General features: G+C 42.8%; 1 protein-coding gene and 1 long non-coding RNA gene across 2 annotated transcripts; one reads left to right on the forward strand and one right to left on the reverse strand.

Moving 5' to 3' along the window:
- Nucleotides 1–717: 717 nt before the first annotated feature.
- Nucleotides 718–17,153, reverse strand: LOC110508727. Its single transcript, XR_005040291.1, has 6 exons — nucleotides 16,711–17,153; nucleotides 16,240–16,400; nucleotides 12,549–12,714; nucleotides 7,110–7,164; nucleotides 2,462–2,528; nucleotides 718–1,020 (listed from the first exon to the last, which is right to left on the reverse strand). It is a non-coding gene; the product is annotated as an uncharacterized LOC110508727 (long non-coding RNA).
- Nucleotides 17,154–17,179: 26 nt separating this feature from the next.
- On the forward strand, nucleotides 17,180–22,349 carry LOC110508728 (von Willebrand factor C domain-containing protein 2-like). Its single transcript, XM_021589481.2, has 3 exons — nucleotides 17,180–17,844; nucleotides 19,769–19,898; nucleotides 20,600–22,349. Exons 1-3 carry the CDS (start codon nucleotides 17,398–17,400, stop codon nucleotides 20,785–20,787), a joined length of 765 nt encoding a protein of 254 aa, XP_021445156.1. The 5' UTR covers nucleotides 17,180–17,397; the 3' UTR covers nucleotides 20,788–22,349.
- The last annotated feature ends 1,964 nt before the right edge of the window (nucleotides 22,350–24,313 follow it).

Here is a 24,313-nt window from a genome sequence, read left to right on the forward strand (position 1 = left end):
CAAAGATCGTACTTTTTGGAGAAATGTCCTCTGGTCTGATGAAACAAAAATATAACTGTTTGACCATAATGACCATCGTTATGTTTGGAGGAAAAAGGGGGAGGCTTGCAAGCCGAAAAACAGCATCCCAACCGTGAAACACAGGGGTGGCAGCATCGTGTTGTGGGTGTGCTTTGCTGCAGGAGGGACTGGTGCACTTCACAAAATAAATGGCATAATGAGGATGGAAGATTATTGAAGCAATATCTCAAGACATCAGTCAGGAATTTAAAGCTTGGTCGCAAATAGGTCTTGCAAATGGACAATGACCCTAAGCATACTTCCAAAGTTGTGGCAAAATGGCTTAAGGACAACAAAGTCAAGGTATTGGAGTGGCCATCACAAAGACCTGACCTCAATCCTATAGAAAATTTGTGGGCAGAACTGAAAAGGCGTGTGTGAGCAAGGAGGCCTACAAACCTGACTCAGTAACACCAGCTCTGTCAGGAGGAATGGGACAAAATTCACCCAACTTATTGTGGGAAGCTTGTGGAAGTCTACCCGAAACGTTTGATCCAAGTTAATCAATTTAAAGGCAATGCTACCAAATACTAAATGAGTGTATGTAAACTTCTGACCCACTGGGAATGTGATGAAAGAAATAAAAGCTGAAATAAATCATTCTCTCTACTATTATTCTGACATTTCACATTCTTAAAATAAAGTGGTGATCCTAACTGACCTAAGGTAGGGAATTTTTACGAGGATTAAATGTCAGGAATTGTGAAAAATGGAGTTTAAATGTATTTGGCTAAGGTGTATGTAAACTTCCGACTTCAACTGTATATAGACTACACTTTCTCATTCTAAACTTTTAACGCGAGTGGGAAGGGTGTGGCTTCAAGACAATGACTGCAAGAGGAGCTGCTCACCAATTTGACGACTCCCAACGCAGTTACCTCCGACACCACCAAAACATCAGTTTTTTTCAGCTCTGCTTCTTCAGATCCAACTGGATGGCTCTCCTCTCTTCCTTCAGCTCTGCAAATCAACCAACACCAGGAGAAAATCACTCACATTTCTACAATACTATTCTGCGGCAGTCAGACAGATTGGAAATGGTGAGAAGACTGACAGCCTGGTAGGCCTGTTTGAAATAAGCACCAGCATCCAAAGTCCAAGATAACGGAATATTGAGAGGTTACACCTGTTGACGGAGTGATGTAGTTCAATTACCACTCTAAAGTGACATCTATTAACCATAATCTTTTTCACCCAATTATTTGTGTGCAATGTTTTTCAATATTTGTAGCAGATGAGAACTTGACAACACTGGAAAAAAGGAGAAGTAAAAAGTATTTTTGCAACAATAAACCACTAGATGGTAGTAAGGATCAATTGATCTGATTTTGTTCCAGATATAGGAGAACATGTCAGTCATTTATGTCAGGTCAATACAAGAAGAAAGAAAAGCGACCAACTGTGTTTTTTAGGAAGCTTTTTTGGTAAGTGTCGTTTTTAGGAAGTGTTCATTGAATAAATAAATGTATGTCGTTCTGTCCTTGTTATTTGTCTATTAATGTTCTGTATTATGTAACGTTGTGTGTTTTGTGTGGACCCCATGAAGAGTAACTGCTGCTTTAGCAGTAGCTAATGGGGTTCCTAATAAAATACTAACGTCAAAAGACTTAGGACACATGTTACCAATTTATTTGCCTGGCTACACAGACTCCTTGCTCCGGCCAAACGCTATGCCACGCCCACGGACATTAGTTTCTTCTCTGCAATGAGTCTGGATCTGAGTAACTCCTGACCCTTCACCGAATACGAACCCGTTCGGGCCGTCTGATGGGTCCAGAAACTGATGGGTTGGGCCAGAGCCAGAACACACGCGGGTAAAGTGGTGGTTTGAAAATGGATCATTGGCTTTGATACTCCTATTGATACTCCTACTCCTATACTCCTATATATAAAACAAATGTACAACACCCCTCGTGCCCCTCGCCACCACAAACGGCTTTAATGATGGCAGTCTCAGACTAAAGTATGTAGCGAACTACAGATCAGCAAAATAATTTAGTGTGAGTCGTCAGGCTACCAATTTATACCTCCAAAGGGAGCGATAGTCATTGTCAGTGCAGTGTAGTTCACAGGTTACTGAAGACACCAGAACTCATGAAACCATTATGGATCAGAGTACAGTCACCTCTATTAACTCTGGGCTCTGATGTTCAGCTGGCTCAATACAGATCAGTTATGTGGACCAGGAAAGTATATTACTGTTAGGTTGCAAAATGCTTTCCCAAAATGTCCAGGTTTTTCAGAAATCCCAGTTAGATGATTCCTGAATGTTCTTGCTTTTTACATCTTGATTCCAGGAATGTTCCAACCAGGATTTTGGGAAAATCTGGGAATGCTGGTAAAGGTATAGTAATTTTCCCACCCTAATACTGTATGACTGTACTGTAACTGTATCACCCACCTGTTACAGTTGGCTCTGGAGCCTCAGTGACATCACACCATGTCCGGTGTTCCTGTTCTACACTCTCCTGCAAGAAGCGAATCACAGACAAGACAAAACACCACAGAACAGGTCAACTACCGGAGACAGCTACTGGTGAGTTGGAGTCATGTACCCCAACGACACAGCTGACAAATGAGAAATAAGGAAGATGGTGGGAGACGGGAGGGGGTGTTAAGACGTGAGCGACGAAACGATTCAGCAGCAGCAGTGTTCGTTCCATGCGGATTTGGACTCTCGTTTTACATCTATATCCAGACTCAGGACATAAACCACAGCTTCAACCACCAGGCTCTTTTCTCCGCTGGCAGCCGGGTCATATCTGTCCTGGTTTTCCAATACCACTGGTAATAGATGATCATTAGCTAGGAGTCCCACCCACCCACCCACAAGCCCTGCTATTTGCTTTGAGGTATTTACGTAAAGTCTCACTGTCTGCCACTGGCATACCATGGAGCTATGCCTCGTCTCGACTCCCCACTGTGTAGCTAACGGAGGGGTGCCGAGTGCCTAGCGCCGCCAGCTGATCGTCTTGGTTTTTTGAAATGCAAACAAACAGAAGTGGAGAGTGATCTAGTTACAGAGGAGGGTATTAATTTTAGATGTGAGGTCTGACTGATGGAAGGGTGGTTAGACTATCCTGGCGCAGGCTGCTACCAAGGGAGACGGAATACCAGACTGGTTCTGCATCCCTAATGGCACTCTTTTCCCTATGTAGTGCACTACTTTTGACCAGGGCCTATTGGGGGAATATGGTGATATTTGGGATGGGGACTGGGAGCTACACAGCCCACTGCTTCTCAATGGAGTGTTGACTCAAAACCCAAACTTTGCTTCGCAGAAACGGCTGGCCTTTTACTCTGAAAATAAAACAGCCTATTTTTTCACTGTGGTGCAGTGGTAAAATGATAACTCTCCACACCTCCTTCTCAGTCTATTCTTTCTCCTACTTAAAGCAGTGTTATATGGGCTCTATTTGGGACCATGCCTACTAGTCTACAAACTTCCAAAGCTTGATAATAATGAGATATTGCGGTAATTTAGTCATTACCGTGGACTGCCTGACTGCTAAAATTGCAGATTCCTTTCCTGGTCCACGACCAAGTCTATCAATTAATTCCAACAACCCCCATTCGAGGAAATGGGACATTATACCTATGTTTGTAAAAATGGATGATTGATTGCTGCATGCTAAATGTGAATGAGATCATACAGTACTCTGGCTTGGTTCTGGCTGACTAGACTATGTTTCTGGCTGTAATGGGAAATTATTTGATTAATTGTCCTCCACAAGGAAATCTGAGAGGGAATTGTGGATCTCTCTCCGCCCGTTAGTACATTCATACATTAGTCACACTTTTATATCTCAGCCAAAATGTATTTTGACTAAACTTGCCATAGATATCCGGCATTTACAAAATTACACTGATTGGCCAAATGGCAAACTTTGAAAGGTCACACCTCTCACCCCGTTTCACCTAAAGTCATGAAATTGAGTGAATACTGCAGGTCCCTCACCTCATAAGGAACACATTTGCGTCAGGGACCCATAAGTTCTGCCATGATGGATTTTCCGCCATTTTGAATTTTCTGAAGAACACTTAAAAAGCTACTTTTCTGACACCGGATGACCAATCTGCACAAAACTTGATTTGTGATAGCTATGGACAAAGGTCCATAGAGGTCCAGCGCAATATTTTCCAGACTAGTACCTAAAACAATATGGCTGCTATTGACCATGAACATTCACGTGGGCGTGTTCTGGCACATAAATGCATATAAATTAGTCCAGGATATTTGTATTGTAACAAAAATTCAGTAAACATGTTGCAAACACTGTCAAGACTCAACATATGCAAGAACATTTATATCAGAGGCGCTATAGTAATCACATGTGATATCACCACTGGCCCGATTTTGACAAATCGCTCTCCCTCTCTGGCGCTCGAGGGCGCCAGGCTACCCTTCATTACGCACACCTGTCACCATCATTATGCGCAGCTGCGCAATATTGGACTCACCTGGACTCCATTACTTTGTTGATTACCCCCTCTATTTCAGTCTGCTCCTCAGTTTGTTCCCTGTGTCAGCATTGATGCCATTACTTTTCCCCTGTCCAGAAGCTATTCCTGTTTCATGTCTGTTGTTTATTAAATGTTTATTAAACTCTCTGTACCTTCTTCTCGTCTCCAGCGCCAATCCTCACATATGTGTCTTGCCATAGAGGTGCATAATTTACAAAATTACACGGATTGGCCCAAGGGTGGGTGCTGTATCATTCGTGGGGGATGACATGTTTACTTTTACCTTGTTATTTTCCTGTATTTCAGTCTATAATTATCTGTTGTAACGAAGTACTGATGTTCCTACCTTTGACCTGTTTAACTGACAGTATCAAACGTCTGCCAGTGTTGAATGTGATGGTTAAAGTTTGACGCCAGACGGAGCTGAGGTCACACTGATAATGTCTCTGTGACACTATGTGATTCTATAGCAGCTGAGGTTGTGACTTCCTACAAGTCTCTTGGGATGGCGTTTACAGAACATTCAGTGCTATGTGATTAATATAGAAGGGCCTTCACAGAGGAGGCCTTTAGACATTTTCTTTGCTGAATTCTTGTAATAAACCAGATGGATTTTTGATTTGATATTATCTACGACCGCTATCCTTTTTATTCACCTGAAAATCTCCTTTACACTGGCTAAGCATTTTGCTTCTGTTCATTATGCCTTTGAATTGCACTTTACATACTACAAAAATGCTAGTAGCAGAAACAGAAACATCCCTAACAGACACGGTGCAATCCCATCCTAGTCCCTACATCTCAGGAGACGCGAGTTGGAGATGTGTGACACGGCACATAAAAAGATCAAAATCAAATCAAATTTATTTGTCACATACACATGGTTAGCAGATGTTAATGCGAGTGTAGCGAAATGCTTGTGCTTCTAGTTCTGACAATGCAGTAATAACCAACGAGTAATCTCACTAACAATTCCAAAACTACTACCTTATACACACAAGTGTAAAGGGATAAAGAATATGTACATAAAGATATATGAATGAGTGATGGTACAGAGCGGCATAGGCAAGATGCAGTAGATGGTATCGAGTACAGTATATACATATGAGATGAGTAATGTAGGGTATGTAAACAAAGTGGCATAGTTTAAAGTGGCTAGTGATACATGTATTACATAAAGATGCAGTAGATGATATAGAGTACAGTATATACTGTATACATATGATATGAATAATGTAGGGTATGTAAACATTATATTAAGTAGCATTGTTTAAAGTGGCTAGTGATATATTTTACATCAATTCCCATCAATTCCCATTATTAAAGTGGCTGGAGTTGAGTCAGTGTGTTGGCAGCAGCCACTCAATGTTAGTGGTGGCCTTGAGATAGAAGCTGTTTTTCAGTCTCTCGGTCCCAGCTTTGATGCACCTGTACTGACCTCGCCTTCTGGATGATAGCGGGGTGAACAGGCAGTGGCTCGGGTGGTTGTTGTCCTGTATGATCTTTATGGCCTTCCTGTGACATCGGGTGGTGTAGGTGTCCTGGAGGGCAGGTAGTTTGCCCCCGGTGATGCGTTGTGCAGACCTCACTACCCTCTGGAGAGCCTTACGGTTGTGGGCGGAGCAGTTGCCGTACCAGGCGGTGATACAGCCCGACAGGATGCTCTCGATTGTGCATCTGTAGAAGTTTGTGAGTGCTTTTGGTGACAAGCCGAATTTCTTCAGCCTCCTGAGGTTGAAGAGGCGCTGCTGCGCCTTCTTCACGATGCTTTCTGTGTGGGTGTGGGTGGACCAATTCAGTTTGTCTGTGATGTGTATGCCGAGGAACTTAAAACTTACTGGCTTCCCCATCTGTTGGGCAGGGAACACCTACATCTGGTGTTCCGTTCTCTCTCCTTCAGTGCCAGAGGAGCAGGACAGAGGGGCAGCCAACCCAGCACCAGAGTATAGAGACTAGACTACTCAGTACAGTAGGAACTTGGACTGATTGAAAGAGGATCAATCTTGTGCAGCAGTGTGTTTGGCCAGATCCCTGGAAAGACTTAGTGCCTCTGGCCTCAGCAGTAACCTTAGATTGAGGCTTTGCAGACTGGGTGTACACAAGGAATAATTTGCAGATTGCCAACAGCGGTTGAAGGCAGAAGGTAATCAGGTCCATCTGAGGGGTGGCTTGGTGATGACTGTCCTAGGTCAACAACAGGTCACATTGGTTCTCGCTGTGTTAACCAGGCGGCTGTACGTGTCGGTAGCAGCCAGCTCTCGGTTTTTGGAGGAGCGAAAGGCTTGTTCTCTCTGTGGGGTCTTTCACATATTATATTATATTTTTCATGGCCTTGTCTATAGCTCAGACCCGAGGTGTTGAAGGCTTATTGAAGGACATCCCAAAGAAAACGCTGACAGAGAAGAACGGACCTTTTTACTTACAAGTCTTCCGTGAATTCTGTATCTCAGTCCAAGCACATAGGGTACTGCAAGTGCAGTATATTTTCTGAGAGCACAGACCAACATTTAAACTGGAACAATAGTGTGAATTTCCAAAATATCAACCTCTCTGGTATTTTGATTGGAATCAAACCCAACACTTACCTGCAGAAAGTCCACTTGGCTTTTCAGCACCTCGCATTCTTCAGTCAGAACTGATCTGGTAGTGAGGAGAGAACACCATTTTTAGGTTGAACTCTAAAACTCTTTTGCATTTCTTGACCTTTTACAAATGAGAATAGATTATAACACATTTTAGTAAAATTATTCAACTAAAGAAAATTGCATAGTGTTAAACACAAACCAATTCAAATGTATTCATAGCATGATATCAAGGTGCAATTTTCCAGGAACTCGGCTGCCGGTTTTCATCGAATACCGCCTTGAATCCTAAACAGGCAGCCAAATGCACAACAGCATGTACTACATCCATATCTATTATAGAACTTTTCTTATGGTATTGAGGGAGCCGTGGCCTATTTCTCTTTCTCGGTTATGTAACTATTGTAGACTTAATTCCCTTCTTTCTTTTTTTAGAAGCAAAGGAATCTTCTGCATGCTGAGGTCTGGTATTCATTTTCTTACAATGGGGGCTTTTGTTCTGTGCAGGGATGGAGAGAGGAGAGGGCTGGCTGGTCTCCATCCTCCGCCCTCCATCCCCTCCTCCTCTCCCCCAGCTCCCCACCAAGGCAGGCCCCGTGTTTGCAATCCCCTGCAGGCCTGGTTGGGTAGGGAGCTCCAGATGCCTGGCTCTTTCTGCCACAAGGCCAGGGGGAAAGGGAGCCAGGTTGGAGGACACAGGCGGGAGAGAGGAGTGCAAGACAGGAGAACAGGGGAGAGGAGAGAGGAACTATGACCAGGAGAGAGAGGGCAGGGATCTATTCACTGTAGATGACAGGACAGGAATACACTTTTATGGAGAGAAGGAGAAAAGAGGAAGGTAGAAAGAGACAAAGCAGGGTGATGTCCTCGTATCGTAAAGCTACCCCCTTTCTCTTTACTGTAATGCCATGTTTGTACAATGATGAGGACATGTCTGGTCTGTCCAAACAGGCAGATTGAGAGAGGGCCAGAGTGGCAGAGGTCTGAAGAGAAATCTGACTCTGCACAGAGGAATGTGTGAGGAGGAAAAGGGGTCCCATTCCCACAGTCCCACAGCTGTATTCATTTCATTACAGCACTTCGCTGACTGTGGCTCAAATTTACCCCATGGCTCATGGTCTTTCCTGTCTGGGACTCTTCATGGATGCAGACTAAGGTCTTGCAGTCACATATTCTGCAGAATTTCAACTGGCTGCATTTTATAGGGCGCATTACCGAAACATTAGTCTGTAATTGACATTTTTGGAAATGTTGCTCAGTGACATACTTGAGGTGGGCCACAACATCATCTATGTGGGTGACATTCAGCTTGTGTCTCACGCCATCAATGCCATCTTGGCTGGTAGTAGAGCTGACTGAGCTCTGGGAACAGGACCTGTCGGACCAGAAATGCATGTCTAAGATGCCTCCACGTGACTAGAAATACACAATGACAATGTATGTTTGCAACTGTCCTTTTCCCTCTTGTGTTGTAGCAGTTGTATTACAGTATGTGAATGTATGTATGTGAATGTACCTCCTAACAGTCAGACTAACCTTTCTGCATGTTGGCTCTGGCTGAATTGTATTCCACTAGAGGGAGGCCTACTATTCACAGTGTCACAACAGTTGTTATGGACACCCAAGGCGTAATTCACCACACTAGGACTGTACCGGAATATGTCTGCATCTCCATCCCTGAAAATCAATAGATACATACAAATAACCCCCAACGTAGTGTGAAGGAGTCAGAGAGGAGGGAATAAGATGACAAAGGAAGGAGAGAAATAGTGAGCCAATAATCTGGCCCCCCAGTTTTGACCCGTTTGGGCAACACAAAGTGAGTGTTGTATGTCTGTCAACCCCGACGGGCCGGGTGGCCAGCAGGCCTGTCCTGCTTTCTGAAGTCCCCTTGTCCTAATCTTAATACTACCACGCTGAAAATATTAAAGCAGTGGAGCAGAGAGAGAGATGGGGAGAGAGAGGGAGAGAGAGAGATGGTAGAGAGAGGGAGAGATGGAGGGAGAGATGGGGAGAGAGAGGGAGAGATGGAGAGAGAGAGAGAGAGAGAGAGAGAAAGAAAGAGAGAGATGGGGAGAGAGAGAGAGAGAGAGAGAGAGAGAGAGTAGAAAGAGAGAGAGAGAGATGGGTAGAGGGAGAGAGAGAGAGAGAGAGATGGGTAGAGAGAGAGATTGGATGAGAGAGAGAGAGATGGGGAGAGGGAGAGAGAGGTGGGATGAGAGAGAGAGAGAGAGAGAGAGAGAGAGAGGTGGGATGAGAGAGAGAGACAGGTGGGATGAGAGAGAGAGAGGTGGGATGAGAGAGAGAGAGAGAGAGAGAGAGAGAGAGAGAGAGGTGGGATGAGAGAGAGAGAGAGAGAGAGAGAGAGAGAGAGAGAGAGAGATGGGATGAGAAAGAGAGATGGGGAGAGGGAGAGAGAGATGGGATTAGAGAGTGAGAGAGAGAGAGAGCGAGAGAGAGAAGAGAGAGAGAGAGAGAATCAATGAGAATGGTACAACAGCAGCAGTCCTGCAGCCTCCAAGAGTCACCAGCCATGGAACAAGGCCTGTTGAATGAGGGGTGAGGGGGGTGAGGAGAACACCCCAGCAGTGTCAAAGTAGAGATATTATGTTACTAGGCTGAGGGATTTAAATCAGGAGGCTGGCGCAGAGTGGACACTCCCATTTAACTGCACCTGCCGAAACTCTTTTGATCTCCAGGAAAAAGGATGTTGCAGATGCTGGCCAAGGATGCCCAACCCTTTTTTAAATCACAAAGGGTTGCGTAATTACGGAGCGATACTGCTCAATCCAAGTGGAAAATAGGAAGATAGGCTACTCCCCCATGAAATGAAGGACCGGAAAAGCTTACAGAATGCATCCTCCCTTTTTGGTCAAAGCCAACATCTAGGCTATGGCCTGTTGTGGATAGCTAACTCTGACCCATACATCAGCAAACTTGATTATCGATGGAATACGAAATACTGACTGTATTGAAGCTTGCAGCTCTTGAGTCCCATGCCTGAGTCTTACACCACAGTGCACAACTTCTGGTGAACAAGACCGTGTGCAGGGTGAGTAGAGGTAAGAATCCCATTTCAGTGGCAGGCTGCTAGTGGAGCTACCGGGTCTAGCTGTAATGACAGGAACAGAGGCTACATTGTGAGGCAGTGTAGTACATATCACTAAGTAGCTTACTCCCAGAGAGAGGAGGAGCCCTGATCTCAGCTAACAAAGATGGCATAGACGCCTGCCGCAACATCAACAACCACACCAGACCATTCAAAAACTCCTCCTGTCCTGGAAGATTGATAAACTACAGACGTAAAATAAGTTACACCACAACCACAGTCACTTTTAACATTTCCCACTTCCCAGCTCCTCCCGCTCCAATTATTATGCTAGTTCCGTTCAGAGATTTAGGACGTCCTTGGGCCCGTTTTCAGAAAGCCTATTTATTCAGAGTACCTTTACTCACTGGGCATTCAGCGTACCCCCTATTTCTCTCCAGAATGGGACAGGTGCAGCTGCACTGAGGACGCCGACCACAAATAACTAAGACAATGGCATGGAGAGAGGACCACACAATGGGACAGGTGATCTGAAAAGTTGCCAACCAGCTCCATTAAATCAGTTCCCTTTCAAAGCAAGATTAATCTTAGCTGCTAAAGTCAGACACCCTTGTTCATCAAACCCCTCAGCTGTAGGGTATTTAGTCAACTCAACAGTTTCCTGCTTTGGGTAGGATCGATTGGTCAAGGATAAAGAGAAAGCTCCAAACCTGGAGCGATATTAAAGCGAAATGAGCCAGCAGCTTTGTCCTGAAAGCAGATCAGCTGATTTACAGTGAGGCCCTTAATTTGCTAATCAAAGAGAGGGGGATCATGGAGGATATACACACAGACTATATTCCAAAGGGTACCCTATTCCCTACATAGTGCACTACTGAGCCCTATGGGCCATGGTCAAAAGTAGTGCACTATATAGGGCAGTGGCAGAGACCAACAGGACCAACCAGCAGGCAGCAGCGTGGTTGGCACTTGGCAGGGGTTCAAAGCAGAACGTAGTATCAGGGATAACATGGTACTGATACCCAAAGTCTTAGCATTACCTTGTTGATTTGTCCACAGGACGTCTGGACGTGCCAGCAGAGTTTGTTTGAAGTGGGTTTAAGATGAAATCATTCCTGAATGATACACAGTCCTAGACTACTCCTAGTCTACCCTTTAATAGTCCCATAGTCTTAGCTAAATCTGATCTGATTTAAAGTAACAATAAAGCTATGAATGACAGTTTTTGTAAGATAGCCACTGCCAATACATTTCTAACTGGTGCATCACATTTATTGGATACAATCTTCAGTGATTTCTGTTTTTCCTGAATGGCAACAAAAACTCCAATTATAGGGGCAGAGTTGAGGCGGAGCTACATTCTTCAGAGCCTCCAACCAGTTGCTGAGGGACGGACACGCCTCCCCTTCAAATAGGTACCTGTAAATTACTGCCTTTTGTTGGACAAACGGGCTCATCCGGATGCAGGCCTAGTGTTGGGTGGGCAGTATAAAAAGTGGGCAGTATCTGGGTGATTTGTTGCTTTAGGCTACACAATATAAAACAATATTTGAATGTAGGAGATTGTGAAACCTCAAATTCTGCCTTGTGCTTTTACCATTAGGACCATAACATTTACAGCCATTTTGGAACCTGACTATCTTCTTTGATCTAATTATTACCAAACCATTTGTAACTGACTGAAAACACAGTAAGCATTTAAAGATATCATTGTTGAAGAAAACTAAAGGTACAAAGTGTGAAACAAGGGTCCTGACCCCTAGGCCCAACCCTTTCCCAGTGGAAAGAAAAGTCTCAATGGTTTTACTGGGGTCAGAATATTTATCACCTGGAACTAAAAGAAAACAGGCAGGGAGGGAGAGACAGGGAGAAGAAGCCTGGTCTGGGAAACGAGATCGACAGACATCCCAACAATGTTGGTCCTCTGTCTGATGAATGAAAACCTAAACATATATATGTTTTCTCTCAAAATTCAACCGTTAGGCAATCATGGCGTAAGAAGAAGTGTTGGTGTTTGACCATTTGATAAATGCTTTATCAATTCCAAACTAAATAGCAAACTAGAAGAGGAAGGGAAAGGAAAGCCAACAGGGTTATGGTAGTAGTTTCTTCCAAAACGTTTTATTGTTGCTGATATTCAAACAAGTTGCCACCAATGATTAATAGGCTACGTTGTATTAACATGTTGGTGTTGCATAGTTCTTAACTAACTGCTTTGTAATTGCATAGTATTGGCCTGTGTCCCAAAATGGCTCCCTATACCCTACATAGGGCACTACTTTTGACCAGAGCGCTATGGGCCCTGGTCATAAGTAATGAACTCTATAGGGAAAAGAATTCCATTTGGGACACAGGCATGGAGTTCAGTAATCACACAAGAGTCTTCTCCTCACCTGCCCTCCAAGGCTGCTCTCTCCCTCACGGTCGCCAGCAGCAGTTGGATCTCAGCTTTCAGCAGCTCCTTGATGGCAGGGGGTCAGCCAGGGGGGAGTGAGGTGTCTTCAGCCTGTTACCCAGTTTATGGCGCACCGTCTGCCAAATCTGCTGCCACATAGTGACCTGGAAGTAGGAAACATGGGGATACATGGGATAGGACATCAGGAGACAACGCTGTGTAACTTTAGGCTTATAATGAGTGATGAGTCATTATGAATGATGAGATATCAGAAAGACCTGTGAAATGTACATGACATTCAATTGAGACCCTGGCCCATCAAAATCTTATAATATAAGTGTTCTATTTAATAATGTCCCCTGGCCACTGTTGGGCATAGAACTACTGCATGTGTTTTTCAGTTGGCTGGTTTCCCCCAACAAGTTTGCACACTACTCTTTAAAAAAACTACCTTCAGGCAAAAAACTATTAAAGGGGCTACTGCTGAAGAAGAAAAAAGTGGAAGTGTTATGAAACTGTAGCCAGACAGGAAATAAGTGGAAGTGTTATGAAACTGTAGCCAGACAGAAGAAAAAAGTGGAAGTGTTATGAAACTGTAGCCAGACAGAAGAAAAAGGGGAAGTGTTATGAAACTGTAGCCAGACACAAGAAAAAAGTGGAAGTGTTATGAAACTGTAGCCAGACAGAAGAAAAAAGTGGAAGTGTTATGAAACTGTAGCCAGACAGAAGAAAAATGTGGAAGTGTTATGAAACTGTAGCCAGACAGAAGAAAAAAGTGGAAGTGTTATGAAACTGTAGCCAGACAGAAGAAAAAAGTGGAAGTGTTATGAAACTGTAGCCAGACAGAAGAAAAAAGTGGAAGTGTTATGAAACTGTAGCCAGACAGAAGAAAAAAGTGGAAGTGTTATGAAACTGTTGCCAGACAGAAGAAAAAAGTGGAAGTGTTATGAAACTGTAGCCAGACAGAAGAAAAAAGTGGAAGTGTTATGAAACTGTAGACAGACAACAACAAAAAAAGAGGAAAGAGAAAAAGTCAAGCAAATATTCTGGCTGACAGCAGAGGCACAGTGTTGGTGAAAAAGTTTAAAGTCTGGAGTCTATTCTATTTGTTCTGCACCTGGTCCCTGACATTCAGTGTCTATGCTCCATGGAAAGGTCAGCTTCAAAGCCCCACTGCTGTCCAGAGGAGAACGTTTAAACACGGTCGTTCCCTGTGTCTTTCAATCTGGCTGTGCCCTCACATACGCACACACACACACACACACTACCACTATGTCTAGCTGAACTCCAGCCAGGCAGCCACACACTGCTTCCCATAAAGCCCCAGAAAGCCATTCTCTATGCAGGTGTTTATGGTGTGAGCCCCCTAGGATGCTAACAACAGTAACAAGCTGTTCATTGTTTAATTCATCTCCAAGTGAAACCCATCAGATGACATGGGGAAGGAATTACAGTGTGGTTAACCTGAGTGGTTGACTCATTGCTGTTATTGTAACTTCACAATGGAGATTGAAGATCTGAAATGTGAAACGTGATAAACATTTGAAATAGGCTAATCTAATAATACATTATTCGTGTTTGCCATCCACAAACCAAACATTGACTGAATCCTATGCAATATCCAGTTGCACAGGCATTACTAATGTCCGGAGAATATATGATAGCTCAAACCCACATGGTTTGGCAGAGATCCAAGGAAACGTGCCCTGGCCTCCTCATATCCTGTGTTAAACTTAAAAGGAACTGCTGCAGACAATGGTGACCTTGATGGAGAGAAGGCCAGTCTGGGAAGTATTATTATGATTCTCATCCAGAGATTTAACGCTGAGGGAAAGCATTAATTTACTACAGGGTAGAAAGCAACAACAACAAAGAATACTGAGGGAAATGTAAGGCTGGTTGAGTGAATAGGGCTCTAGAAGTCCTTCCTTCTCTACCTACATGTACAAATGACCAGGACTAACCTGTACCCCCGCACATTGACTCGGTACCGGTAGCCTCGTTATTGTCATTTTATTGTTACTTTTTACTTTAGTTTACTTAGTAAATATTTTCTTAACTCTATTTCTTGAACAGTGTTGGTTAAGGGCTTGTAAGCATGTGACAAATAAAATGTGATAACTAAAGAGTTTTGAACCATTCGGCGCATAGAAATGATGTCATGTATATGCTCATAATGATCTTATCAACAAGTCAGGGTTAGCCCTCTTAACCCCTAGATTGGCCCCTGACGTGCTAAGCTAATTTGAGGGCCTGTGTCATTTTTCTTCTATTACGCAACTATTCCTGGGGTCTCCTTCATTAGATGTTTGTCCTGTAGAGTGTGACTGTATTTACACTACTGAACTGATCTAATATGGACATTTAAAACATGGCCCCTAGCAGAACATAACTGTAGGATGACATCACTGGGGAGAGTTAAGACTGGAGACCCAGACAGGAAATGGGTGGTTTCATACATATTTATTTTTCCTTTTTGAATATGAACCCTATATTATCTACTTCAATTGACGTTACTCCTGCATTGCTAATGGGGTGGTAATTCCCTAGCCAGCCTGGCATAATATTATGCAAATTACACATAGCCTGTTGACCTGTTGTATGCTACTTGATAACATTTTCAGACGGAGAAGTTGGCTTCAGAATAAACAGATTAAAGCAGTAGGTGGCACGTGGGCCAAATACGTCCCGTGGGTGATTTTATCTGCCTCTACCCCCCTATATCTGTTTGGGATTGTTGCTGTTAATTTGCAGTGTACAAATTATTTATATCTATGTTCCGGCCCCCAACCATCAGCTCAAGAAAAAAATTGGCCCACGGCTGAATGTAATTGGGGACCCCTGGTATGAAGAAAGTCTCGAGTCACAGTGTGAATGAGTTGTTTTGGAACAATCTGAGGACCTCGTCTTGAATGCATGCATAGCCTCACTTAACTAGAGCTCCTTGTGTTTTACACAACACCTCATTCTACATTGTGGAACCTATCTAAAGCTTTCATGTCTTTGTTGTGATTACTTGCTGTAATTGTGGCATGTTCACAGTTTAATGTAATCTATTTAAAGTACTAATGCATAGCATTTGCCAACTATATAATATTATCTAGTAGTTACTTCTATCTTGAGTTGTTAGGAGAGTTTATTGAGTCAAGGGAACTTGCTCAAGTGATTTCCAGTCCACCCTTATTGTTTTGGCCAAATGTAATGTGTCAGCTATTGCTGATTGCTACCTAAAGACAGATATTTGAACAATGCAGGACCATGGTTAGTTATTCCTCCAACATGAACAGCACCCGTAAAGTGACAACCAGAAGTTGAAACAGTAACAATGCTCTCCCCACCACTGTTTCGGTAAAAAGCTGAGGGATGGGGATGGATTTATGTAACCACTCTCAAATTAAAATTCATAGACAGAGCTATGGATGCAAGGAGTGACCATCCATGATATCAAAAGTATAGATTTAACCATATTTTAAAGCTATGCCGTTTTAGCTTACATTTACTTTGTTGGCAAACATTGGATTAAAACAAGTTCATATTCTGGGTTCTAGTGGGGTATGACAGTTGAACTAGCTAAAGCCATATGAGGCATTTAATAATCAATGGATATAGCTAGCTATATCATTCATGTATAAGTTTAAAAATGTATGTAGCAACTGCAGATTGTCCCTTTAAAATGACTTGGTCCTCACCTCAGTATGAATCTCTGTGTACATGTCAATCAAAGCATCTCCAAACAAGCCCCGGATGTCTGGGAGCTCTGGCGCCGGGACTTGCTCCACGATAACATTCCACACCGAGAGTGGACATTCGGATTCTTCCATGAAGACACCTAGGAGTTTAAACGGTCTAACTGAGGGGAGAATTGAAACTAGTCATTGACATATGTCTGGTCTAGAAGTCATTTGCTTCATAATAATAATAATTTGCCGGTTTTGCCAGCAGTAGCAGAAGTCTGCACGTCGTGGGTTGTCTGTCTCATTTGGCTGCTGTAGATAGCTAAGTTAGTTAACGTTAGCTATCTAGTTAGTATTTAGATAGCATCTCAGTAACATTAATTGAATAATTTAATGCACATTATATTTGTGCTTAAATTTAAAATTGTAAAACTTGAGAGAAATGTGAGCTCACCTGCTAGTTAGTAAATCAAAGACTAAACTTACCTCGTTGTTGCTTCCTGTATCCAGTGTAAACATTATTGTATCCAATGAAGACATATCGCGAGATCAGTATCCCTCCATCTCTGCTTAGAATAAACTATTTCTGGTGTAAATAAAATGTTGAATAGTTTAATTTTGTCGCCTGGAAAATCCATGGGAACATTATTTCAGCTTCATATTATAGTCTACAGTTTTATTGTTGTACTATTATTAGTGCATTAACCCGGTTGAATACAAAGTCAAACCAGATGTATTGTCTATAATAACCACACATTAATATCTTATTTCATACAAAGGAACGATAACAAAAAGAGAGCAATGTTAGTTAATCTTATCTCAAAGGCAGTTAAAATATTGTGTCTAGCTAACGAATATCCGTAGCCATAGTTATTTATATAGGGGAAAACCCCTTCTCATAATTTTGACTATAGTGAGTAGGAGGTTATAGCTCACAGGCAATTTACTAGGGGACGGACCAGAGTCGAAGCACTAAACTGGGTAGTCACGTGTATATTGAAACATAACCCCCGTAGAGGCGTAATAACTTTCCCTCTCTTTGCAAGTTTCAGCTTCGGATCTGTGCGAAAAAGGCTGGGCAATCGAGAATATAGCCTCAATTGTAGGCTAGATGCACATCTGAAAATGTTATGAGTATTTTATATTCTTCAACAATGTGGCAGAAACTGCTAAATGACCATAAACAATAAAGCACACTTTGTATTTTTTTTAAATCCTGGACACTGGAACAAACACAATCTCTTTCGTCTTGTTTTGGATATTTTTTTGGTCATAAAAATGGTTTCAAATCAGCACTATTCGATGGGGGTTATGCATTCCGCGTTGTCTCTACTGTTCTGTGTCCAGTTCGGTCTGTCTTTCTCTGTGGCTGGACATGAGAACACCTGTGATGCGAACGGCAGCGTCTACTATGTGGGAGAATGGTACTTTCTAGAATCGGACCACTGCACGCAGTGTGAATGCACCACAGAGGGGTCGTCTTGTGCACGGACGGAGTGTACCTCTTTGCCGGCCGCTTGCATCCATGTCAGCCACTATCCCACTGACTGCTGTCCAAGATGTGAGAAAATAGGCTGCGAGTACCGGGGAGTGGTGTACGAACTGGGACAAAACTTCCAGGTAGGCTACAGCAAGCATTATCCCCTACTTGGCACATATGATCAAGTTAAACTTTACCTGGAATGAATAAACATAATATGTATGTGATGTAATTTACTTCTCAAATGTCTATTGAGTTGACGAATATTGATTTTCCTCTTACTATAATAAGCGTTGTGCTACCTCCTGAAATCGTCTCTCCAAAGTCTCTCTGTGCGCAATTACGCATCAGCAATTATGGATATATTTTTTTCAAAAGTAACGTATTTGATTTACTGTTAACATGTCTGTTAATATATCACTGCATAAGCGTCTTATGACTCAGAATAACTGACAAGCAGCACATTTAATTAAATTAATTAATTAATTCTTTCTTTTCGGAAACATCTCTGGGCGTCGGACTGTTTCTGGCACTGTATGCAGATCAATTTTCGAATATGGCTAAATTGCGCCACCCTGTGGTTTGTTGTTGAACTACTAACTGCTATGAAATCTTGTTCTTTCAAGTTTCAAATCAAATGTTATTTGTTACATGCGTCGAATACACTCGGTGAATACTTTACCGTGAAATGCTTACTTACAAGCCCTTAACCAACAATGCAGTTCAAGAAATAGAGTTAAGAAAAATATTTACTAATAAACTAAAGTAAAAAATAAATAAAAATAACACAATAAAATAATAACGAAGTTATATATAACGGGTACCGGTACTCCCTGTATATAGACTTGTTTGACACAGTAGCAGCTGAAGCTTTTACTGACAGGGGTTGTAACTGGTGAAGATACTGCCACATGGGGGCAGTATGATACTTTTGAATGCTACACTTACAGCAAGTCTATTCAAGTGTGACAGTGCATATGTAAATTGAGAGAACAGATATAGATACAAATCCCTCTTTTGATATTGAGGTTCTTCTGGAAGCTCATTGTAAATATTTGTAAATACTTTCCTTCTTGGTCCTCAACCGTACTATTAGAATGAGTTTTTCAGTTATGTTTGCTGTTTGTTTTCTTCTAATTTACATCTGTGTTTCTTGTTTCTGATTATGTTGCTGTGCTTGTGATTACGATTCATGTAGTCAGCAGAGTCATTAGCCACAGTTCAACCCCCTTGAAGAATAAACTCAGCCCTCTGATTTGTTTCATTTGATTCAATGGATAGTGGAGACCAAAGCCAACCAAGCTAAGCAGTATTTTAAGACCCCCTAAGTCAATGAATTAGATTATGAAACAACTCTGGCAACAGAAAGCCACACAGAGAGATTGACTTGTGGCTCATTATCCTCTTGATGAAGTTATTATATAGGCCTCTGATACAGTACTGGATGAGCTCAGAGACATTTAGCCCAGGGCCTGATAGAGTTTTCTTTTTCCACTTCATTTAACCCACCCTCTGTATCTGAACCTCAGATATGCTGATAAACATCCAATACCACGACAGAGGAAAACATCTGGCAACAGTTTAAATGAACTGTATACCATAAAGCATATACTACACATATATAAGCACACCTTAAACATGGCATTATGGTTATATGTCAGACTTCTCTTTTTCAGATATATCTTGAAATGGGCTAAAGGCTAGCATCTGCACTAATGCTTATAGCTCAGGAAAATCAACATGCTGTCACAGTTACATTTGTCACAGTTAAACTGAAGGCACCTGCATAAGTCAATCTTATCGTTGTAGAATCAATCGATTGCCCTGTCTCTTTGAATGAGCACTTTTTTTCTGTCCAACTGCTCATGTTTAACAGTGATATCTGCCAGTGGCAGTCTAAAGAACACTAGGAGGCCAATGTACTGTATGTGGTTGCATCCCAAATGTCACAACATTCCCCTTTGGGCTCTGGTCAAAAGTAGTGCACTATAAAGGGAATAGGGTGCCATTTGGGATGAAGCCTCTGTCTCTGACAGCCTGTGTTTTGTTCTGTGTGATTGGCAGCCCAACGAGTGCGAGCAGTGTACCTGTGACAGTGATGGCATCGCCCGCTGCCTGGTGGCAGACTGCGCTCCCCCGCCCTGCATCAACCCTATCTACACCAAAGGGAAGTGCTGCCCAGAGTGCCCAGAGGGTAAGTAAACTGACCTGTATACATCTCATGGATGTTTATGACATAGAACCCCCCCGCCATACTCAGCAGAACCACCTTGTTAAAAAATCCTGGGGAAAACCCTGAGAAGTATTTCGTTCCATTCTATTCGAGCCAAAGGGAGATGAGAGAGGGCTAGAGACAGGGAAGATGATGTTCTGACTCCTCACATTGTCTATTCTCTTCATAATTTACCCCTTAGAGAGATGCATGCCGTTAGTTTTGTCACATTACTGTTGTCAGCACCACAAGCAACAATACATGAAGGTGATCATTTATCCAAACAAATGAAAGTAGAGGTAGTGGGGGGCAGAATTAGCAATTTATGCATGAAGTAATCCGCTTCACGCACCATTATCAATGACTGATTCTCTCTCTCCCGTTCTGCTGAGACACTCATTAGCTTTTAAAAGGAAGTTTATCGAGTTGGAAAATAGCCAAATGAAGATGCATTCATTGTTTGAGTTTAGGTGGTCTATGACCGCATAATTAGGAGTATAGTGTTTTTTCAAACACAGTACTTCGGAGGTAATCAATATTTGTCTGAAATTCAACTGATCATAAAACTACCCTCTCCTCTTTATGGTAGAGGTGACCGTTTATCCTCATAGAAAGAGAAACGCATTGGAAAATATCACAACCATATAGCAAGTTAACAGAAATGATTGTGTGTGATTCCCCAGGGCCCAACTGCTATGTGGATTCAACCCGGAGCCAGGTGATTCCAGGACATGAACCACTGTGGGTGGACTCCTGCACCAAGTGCCGCTGTCACGACTCAGGTGACGCTGGCTACTGGGAGGGCAACCGCTTGGCCACCTGTTCCCGCGTACGCAACTGCACCCCTGGAGAGACTAGCCAGAAAAACTGATTAAGTAGGACCAGTCATTTGCCCCGGTATAGGGTGAAGTTGCCGCTAGACACTGATCTTGGGTCAGTTTTGAATTTACCCCCACTAATGGTTAATGTTAAGATTGGAGGAGGGGAAGCTGATCCTAGAACTGTACCTAGAGGAAACTTCTCCCCAGAGCGATTTGCCCCTGAATGCTTGGTGGTTATCAGCAGGACGGTTAGAGTGTTGGGCTAGTAACTGAAAGATCACTGGTTCGAAATACCCAAAAGAACCGGTCGATGTACCCTTGAGCGAGGCACTTATCCCTCATTTTCTCCATAGGCACCATACTACTATGGCTAACCATGTAAAACAACACATTTCACTGCACTTATCCGGTGTATGTGGCAATAAAATATATTTTTACATTTGTACTGACATGTACTGTAGCATGTATCACAAACACTTCTACAGCAGAAAAATCCAACTGTAACTACTATGTGAATGTATTGTTCGCTCCCATTCCAAAGAGACTGGAGTTGTTTTGCTGGCATTATATTGCAATATTCATGTTCATGTATTATCAATCAATGAACATGTCAAGAGGCAGTTCACTCTCAAATCGAAGTTTGCCTGAGGTTTTCAGACTTAAAAAGTGGTCTAATGTCAAGATGAGTACACGTCCCACACCATCTGCTGTCAAGATCCAACAATCAGCCTCAAACTCAAATATTTCCTATTCATTTAAGATGGAAGCCTTTATCTGTTAGGGACCATCTCATGAATCTCTTCTTGATATTAGACCACTTTTGAGATCTGAAAACACATCCGCATAACTTTGATTTTGGAGTGAACTATCTTTTTAACATTCCTTGCCCAAAACATTTCCGAATATAGCTGAAGGAGGGGTGCAGTTTGACCCAACTGAGCCTGAAGACCTCTGCTTTCGTGTGTGTACTCTAAACAAGGATTACGCAGGTGAAGTAGCCACATATTTCTACACTAGTACAAATGTTTCAATGTGGTGTAGATGATAGGGACTATCCTACATTTTGGGATGTTATACTTCTCTAGTAGTGTTATTGGAAGATTTTGACCAACTTCGATGGATATTAATTGAGGTATACCGTCTCCATCTTATTTGAATTGGTCATGAATGGAACATTAAATATATGAAAATAATTGAGAGGCTCTGAAAGCTAAAGGCTAGTTAGTGTAAGCAACATTACATTTTTTGAATGAATGCTATAGGTTTGTAAACTATAAGCAACTCACTATCAGAATGTCCGAGATTCTGTTCACTTTCTTCCTTTACATCCGTTCTTAAGGGACCATTGCATGAAAACCATTAAAGGCAAGAAACCGTTCTTCTTGTGTATGTTGTTGTGTAGCATATTGGTCTATGCTGGCATGGATAGGATGCCAACATCCAAGCTTTGTCATTTCAGGCAAGGCTCTCATTACACTTCTCTAGTCGACTCTCCTAATACCGTGTCTCTTGATTATGTTATTGAAGATGTTGTATGTTGTTTATCTTTTATCCATACCTTTAGAAACTCCCTCCATCTTTCATAAAAAAAAACTATGTAAACTAACAGTAAGTGAAAACAAAGTGTCCTTGTGTGTCCATTAACTATACTGTTCACTACAGTGTGCTGCCATTGTTGTGTAGAAGGATGTTTGTTTATTACACACTGGATGTCTTGTCACTAAGGGGATGCCAGCGGTTCATTGTTCAATTTCCCCAAATCCCTCTTGTCGACAGTTTGGGGACAGCGCTCGCCCCTCAACAATAACTGTTAGGTTTTCTGTTCAAATGAGGGTTGGGGTAGATTTATCTCTGAGACAGTATGAACATAATTTAACACTGCCTAGAAAGGATCCTTTCTTTGTAATGCATCCACTGATGCATTTATTTGTCACATACACATGGTTAGCAGATGTTAATGCGAGTGTAGCAAAATGCTTGTGCTTCTAGTTCCTACCATGCGGTAATATCTAACAAGTAATCTAACAATTTCACAACAACTACCTTATACACGTGTAACGGAATAAATAAGAATATGTACATATAATATAATAATATAATTATATGGAGGAGCGATGGCCGAACGGCATAGGCAAAATGCAGTAGATTGTATAGAGTACCGTATATACATATGAGATGAGTAATGTAGGGTATGTAAACATTATATAAAGTGGCATTGTTTAAAGTGACTAATGATACATTTATTACATTTATTATCAAAGTGGCTAGAGACTTGAGACAGTATGTTGGCAGCAGCTACTCAATGTTAGTGATGGCTGTTTAGCAGTCTGATGGCCTTGAGATAGAAGCTGTTTTTCAATCTCTCGGTCCCCGCTTTGATACACCTATACTGACCTCGCCTTCTGGATGATAGTGGGGTGAACAGGCAGTGGCTCGGGTTGTTGTTGTCCTTGATGATCTTTTTGGCCTTCCTGTGACATCGGGTGGTGTATTTGTCCTGGAGGGCAGGTAGTTTGCCCCCGGTGATGCGTTGTGCAGACCTCACTAAATGGTGGGTGGACCATTTCAGTTTGTCCGTGAGGAACTTCAAACTTTCCACCTTCTCCACTACTGTCCTGTCGATGTGGATAGGGGGGTGCTCCCTCTGCTGTTTCCTGAAGTTCACAATCATCCCCTTTGTTTTGTTGACGTTGAGTGTGAGGTTATTTTCCTGACACCACACTCCGAGGGCCCTCACCTCCTCCCTGTAGGCCGTCTCGTCATTGTTGGTAATCAAGCCTACCACTATAATGTAGTCTGTAAACTTGATGATTGAGTTGGAGGTGTGCATGACCACGCAGTCATGGGTGAATATGGAGTACAGGAGAGGCCCCTTGTGGGGCCCCAATGTTGAGGATCAGCGGGGTGGAGATGATGTTTCCTACCCTCACCACCTGGGGGCGGCCCGTCAGAAAGTCCATGACCCAGTTGCACAGGGTGGGATCGAGACCCAGGGTCTCGAGCTTAATGACGAGTTTGGAGGGTACTACGGTGTTAAATGCTGAGCTGTAATCGATGAATAGCATTCTTACATAGGTATTCCTCTTGTCCAAATGGGTTAGGGCAGTGTGCAGTGTGATGGCGATTGCATCGTCTGTGGACCTATTGGCGCAGTAAGCAAATTGGAGTGGGTCTAGGGTGTCAGGTAGGGTGGAGGTGATATGATCCTTGACTAGTCTCTCAAAGCACTTCATGATGACAGAAGTGAGTGCTACAGGGCGATAGTCGTTTAGCTCAGTTACCTTAGCTTTCTTGGGACAGGAACAATGGTGGCCCTCTTGAAGCATGTGGGAACAGCAGACTGGGATAGGGATTGATTGAGGACGCGGTTAGGGATGCCGTCTGGGCCGGCAGCCCTGCGAGGGTTAACACGTTTAAATGTTTTACTCACGTTGGTTGCGGTGAAGGAGATCGGATCCCAGTAGGGGATCCAAAACAACGGCGCCGCAAAAGGGGCAGATGGAGCGATCTTCTGGTCAGGCTCCGTAGACGGGCACATCGCTCACCACTCCCAAGTGTACTACTCGCCAATGTCCA

Source organism: Oncorhynchus mykiss, chromosome 28, assembly GCF_013265735.2.
Source record: "Oncorhynchus mykiss isolate Arlee chromosome 28, USDA_OmykA_1.1, whole genome shotgun sequence".
In the NCBI taxonomy this organism is placed as follows: domain Eukaryota; kingdom Metazoa; phylum Chordata; class Actinopteri; order Salmoniformes; family Salmonidae; genus Oncorhynchus; species Oncorhynchus mykiss.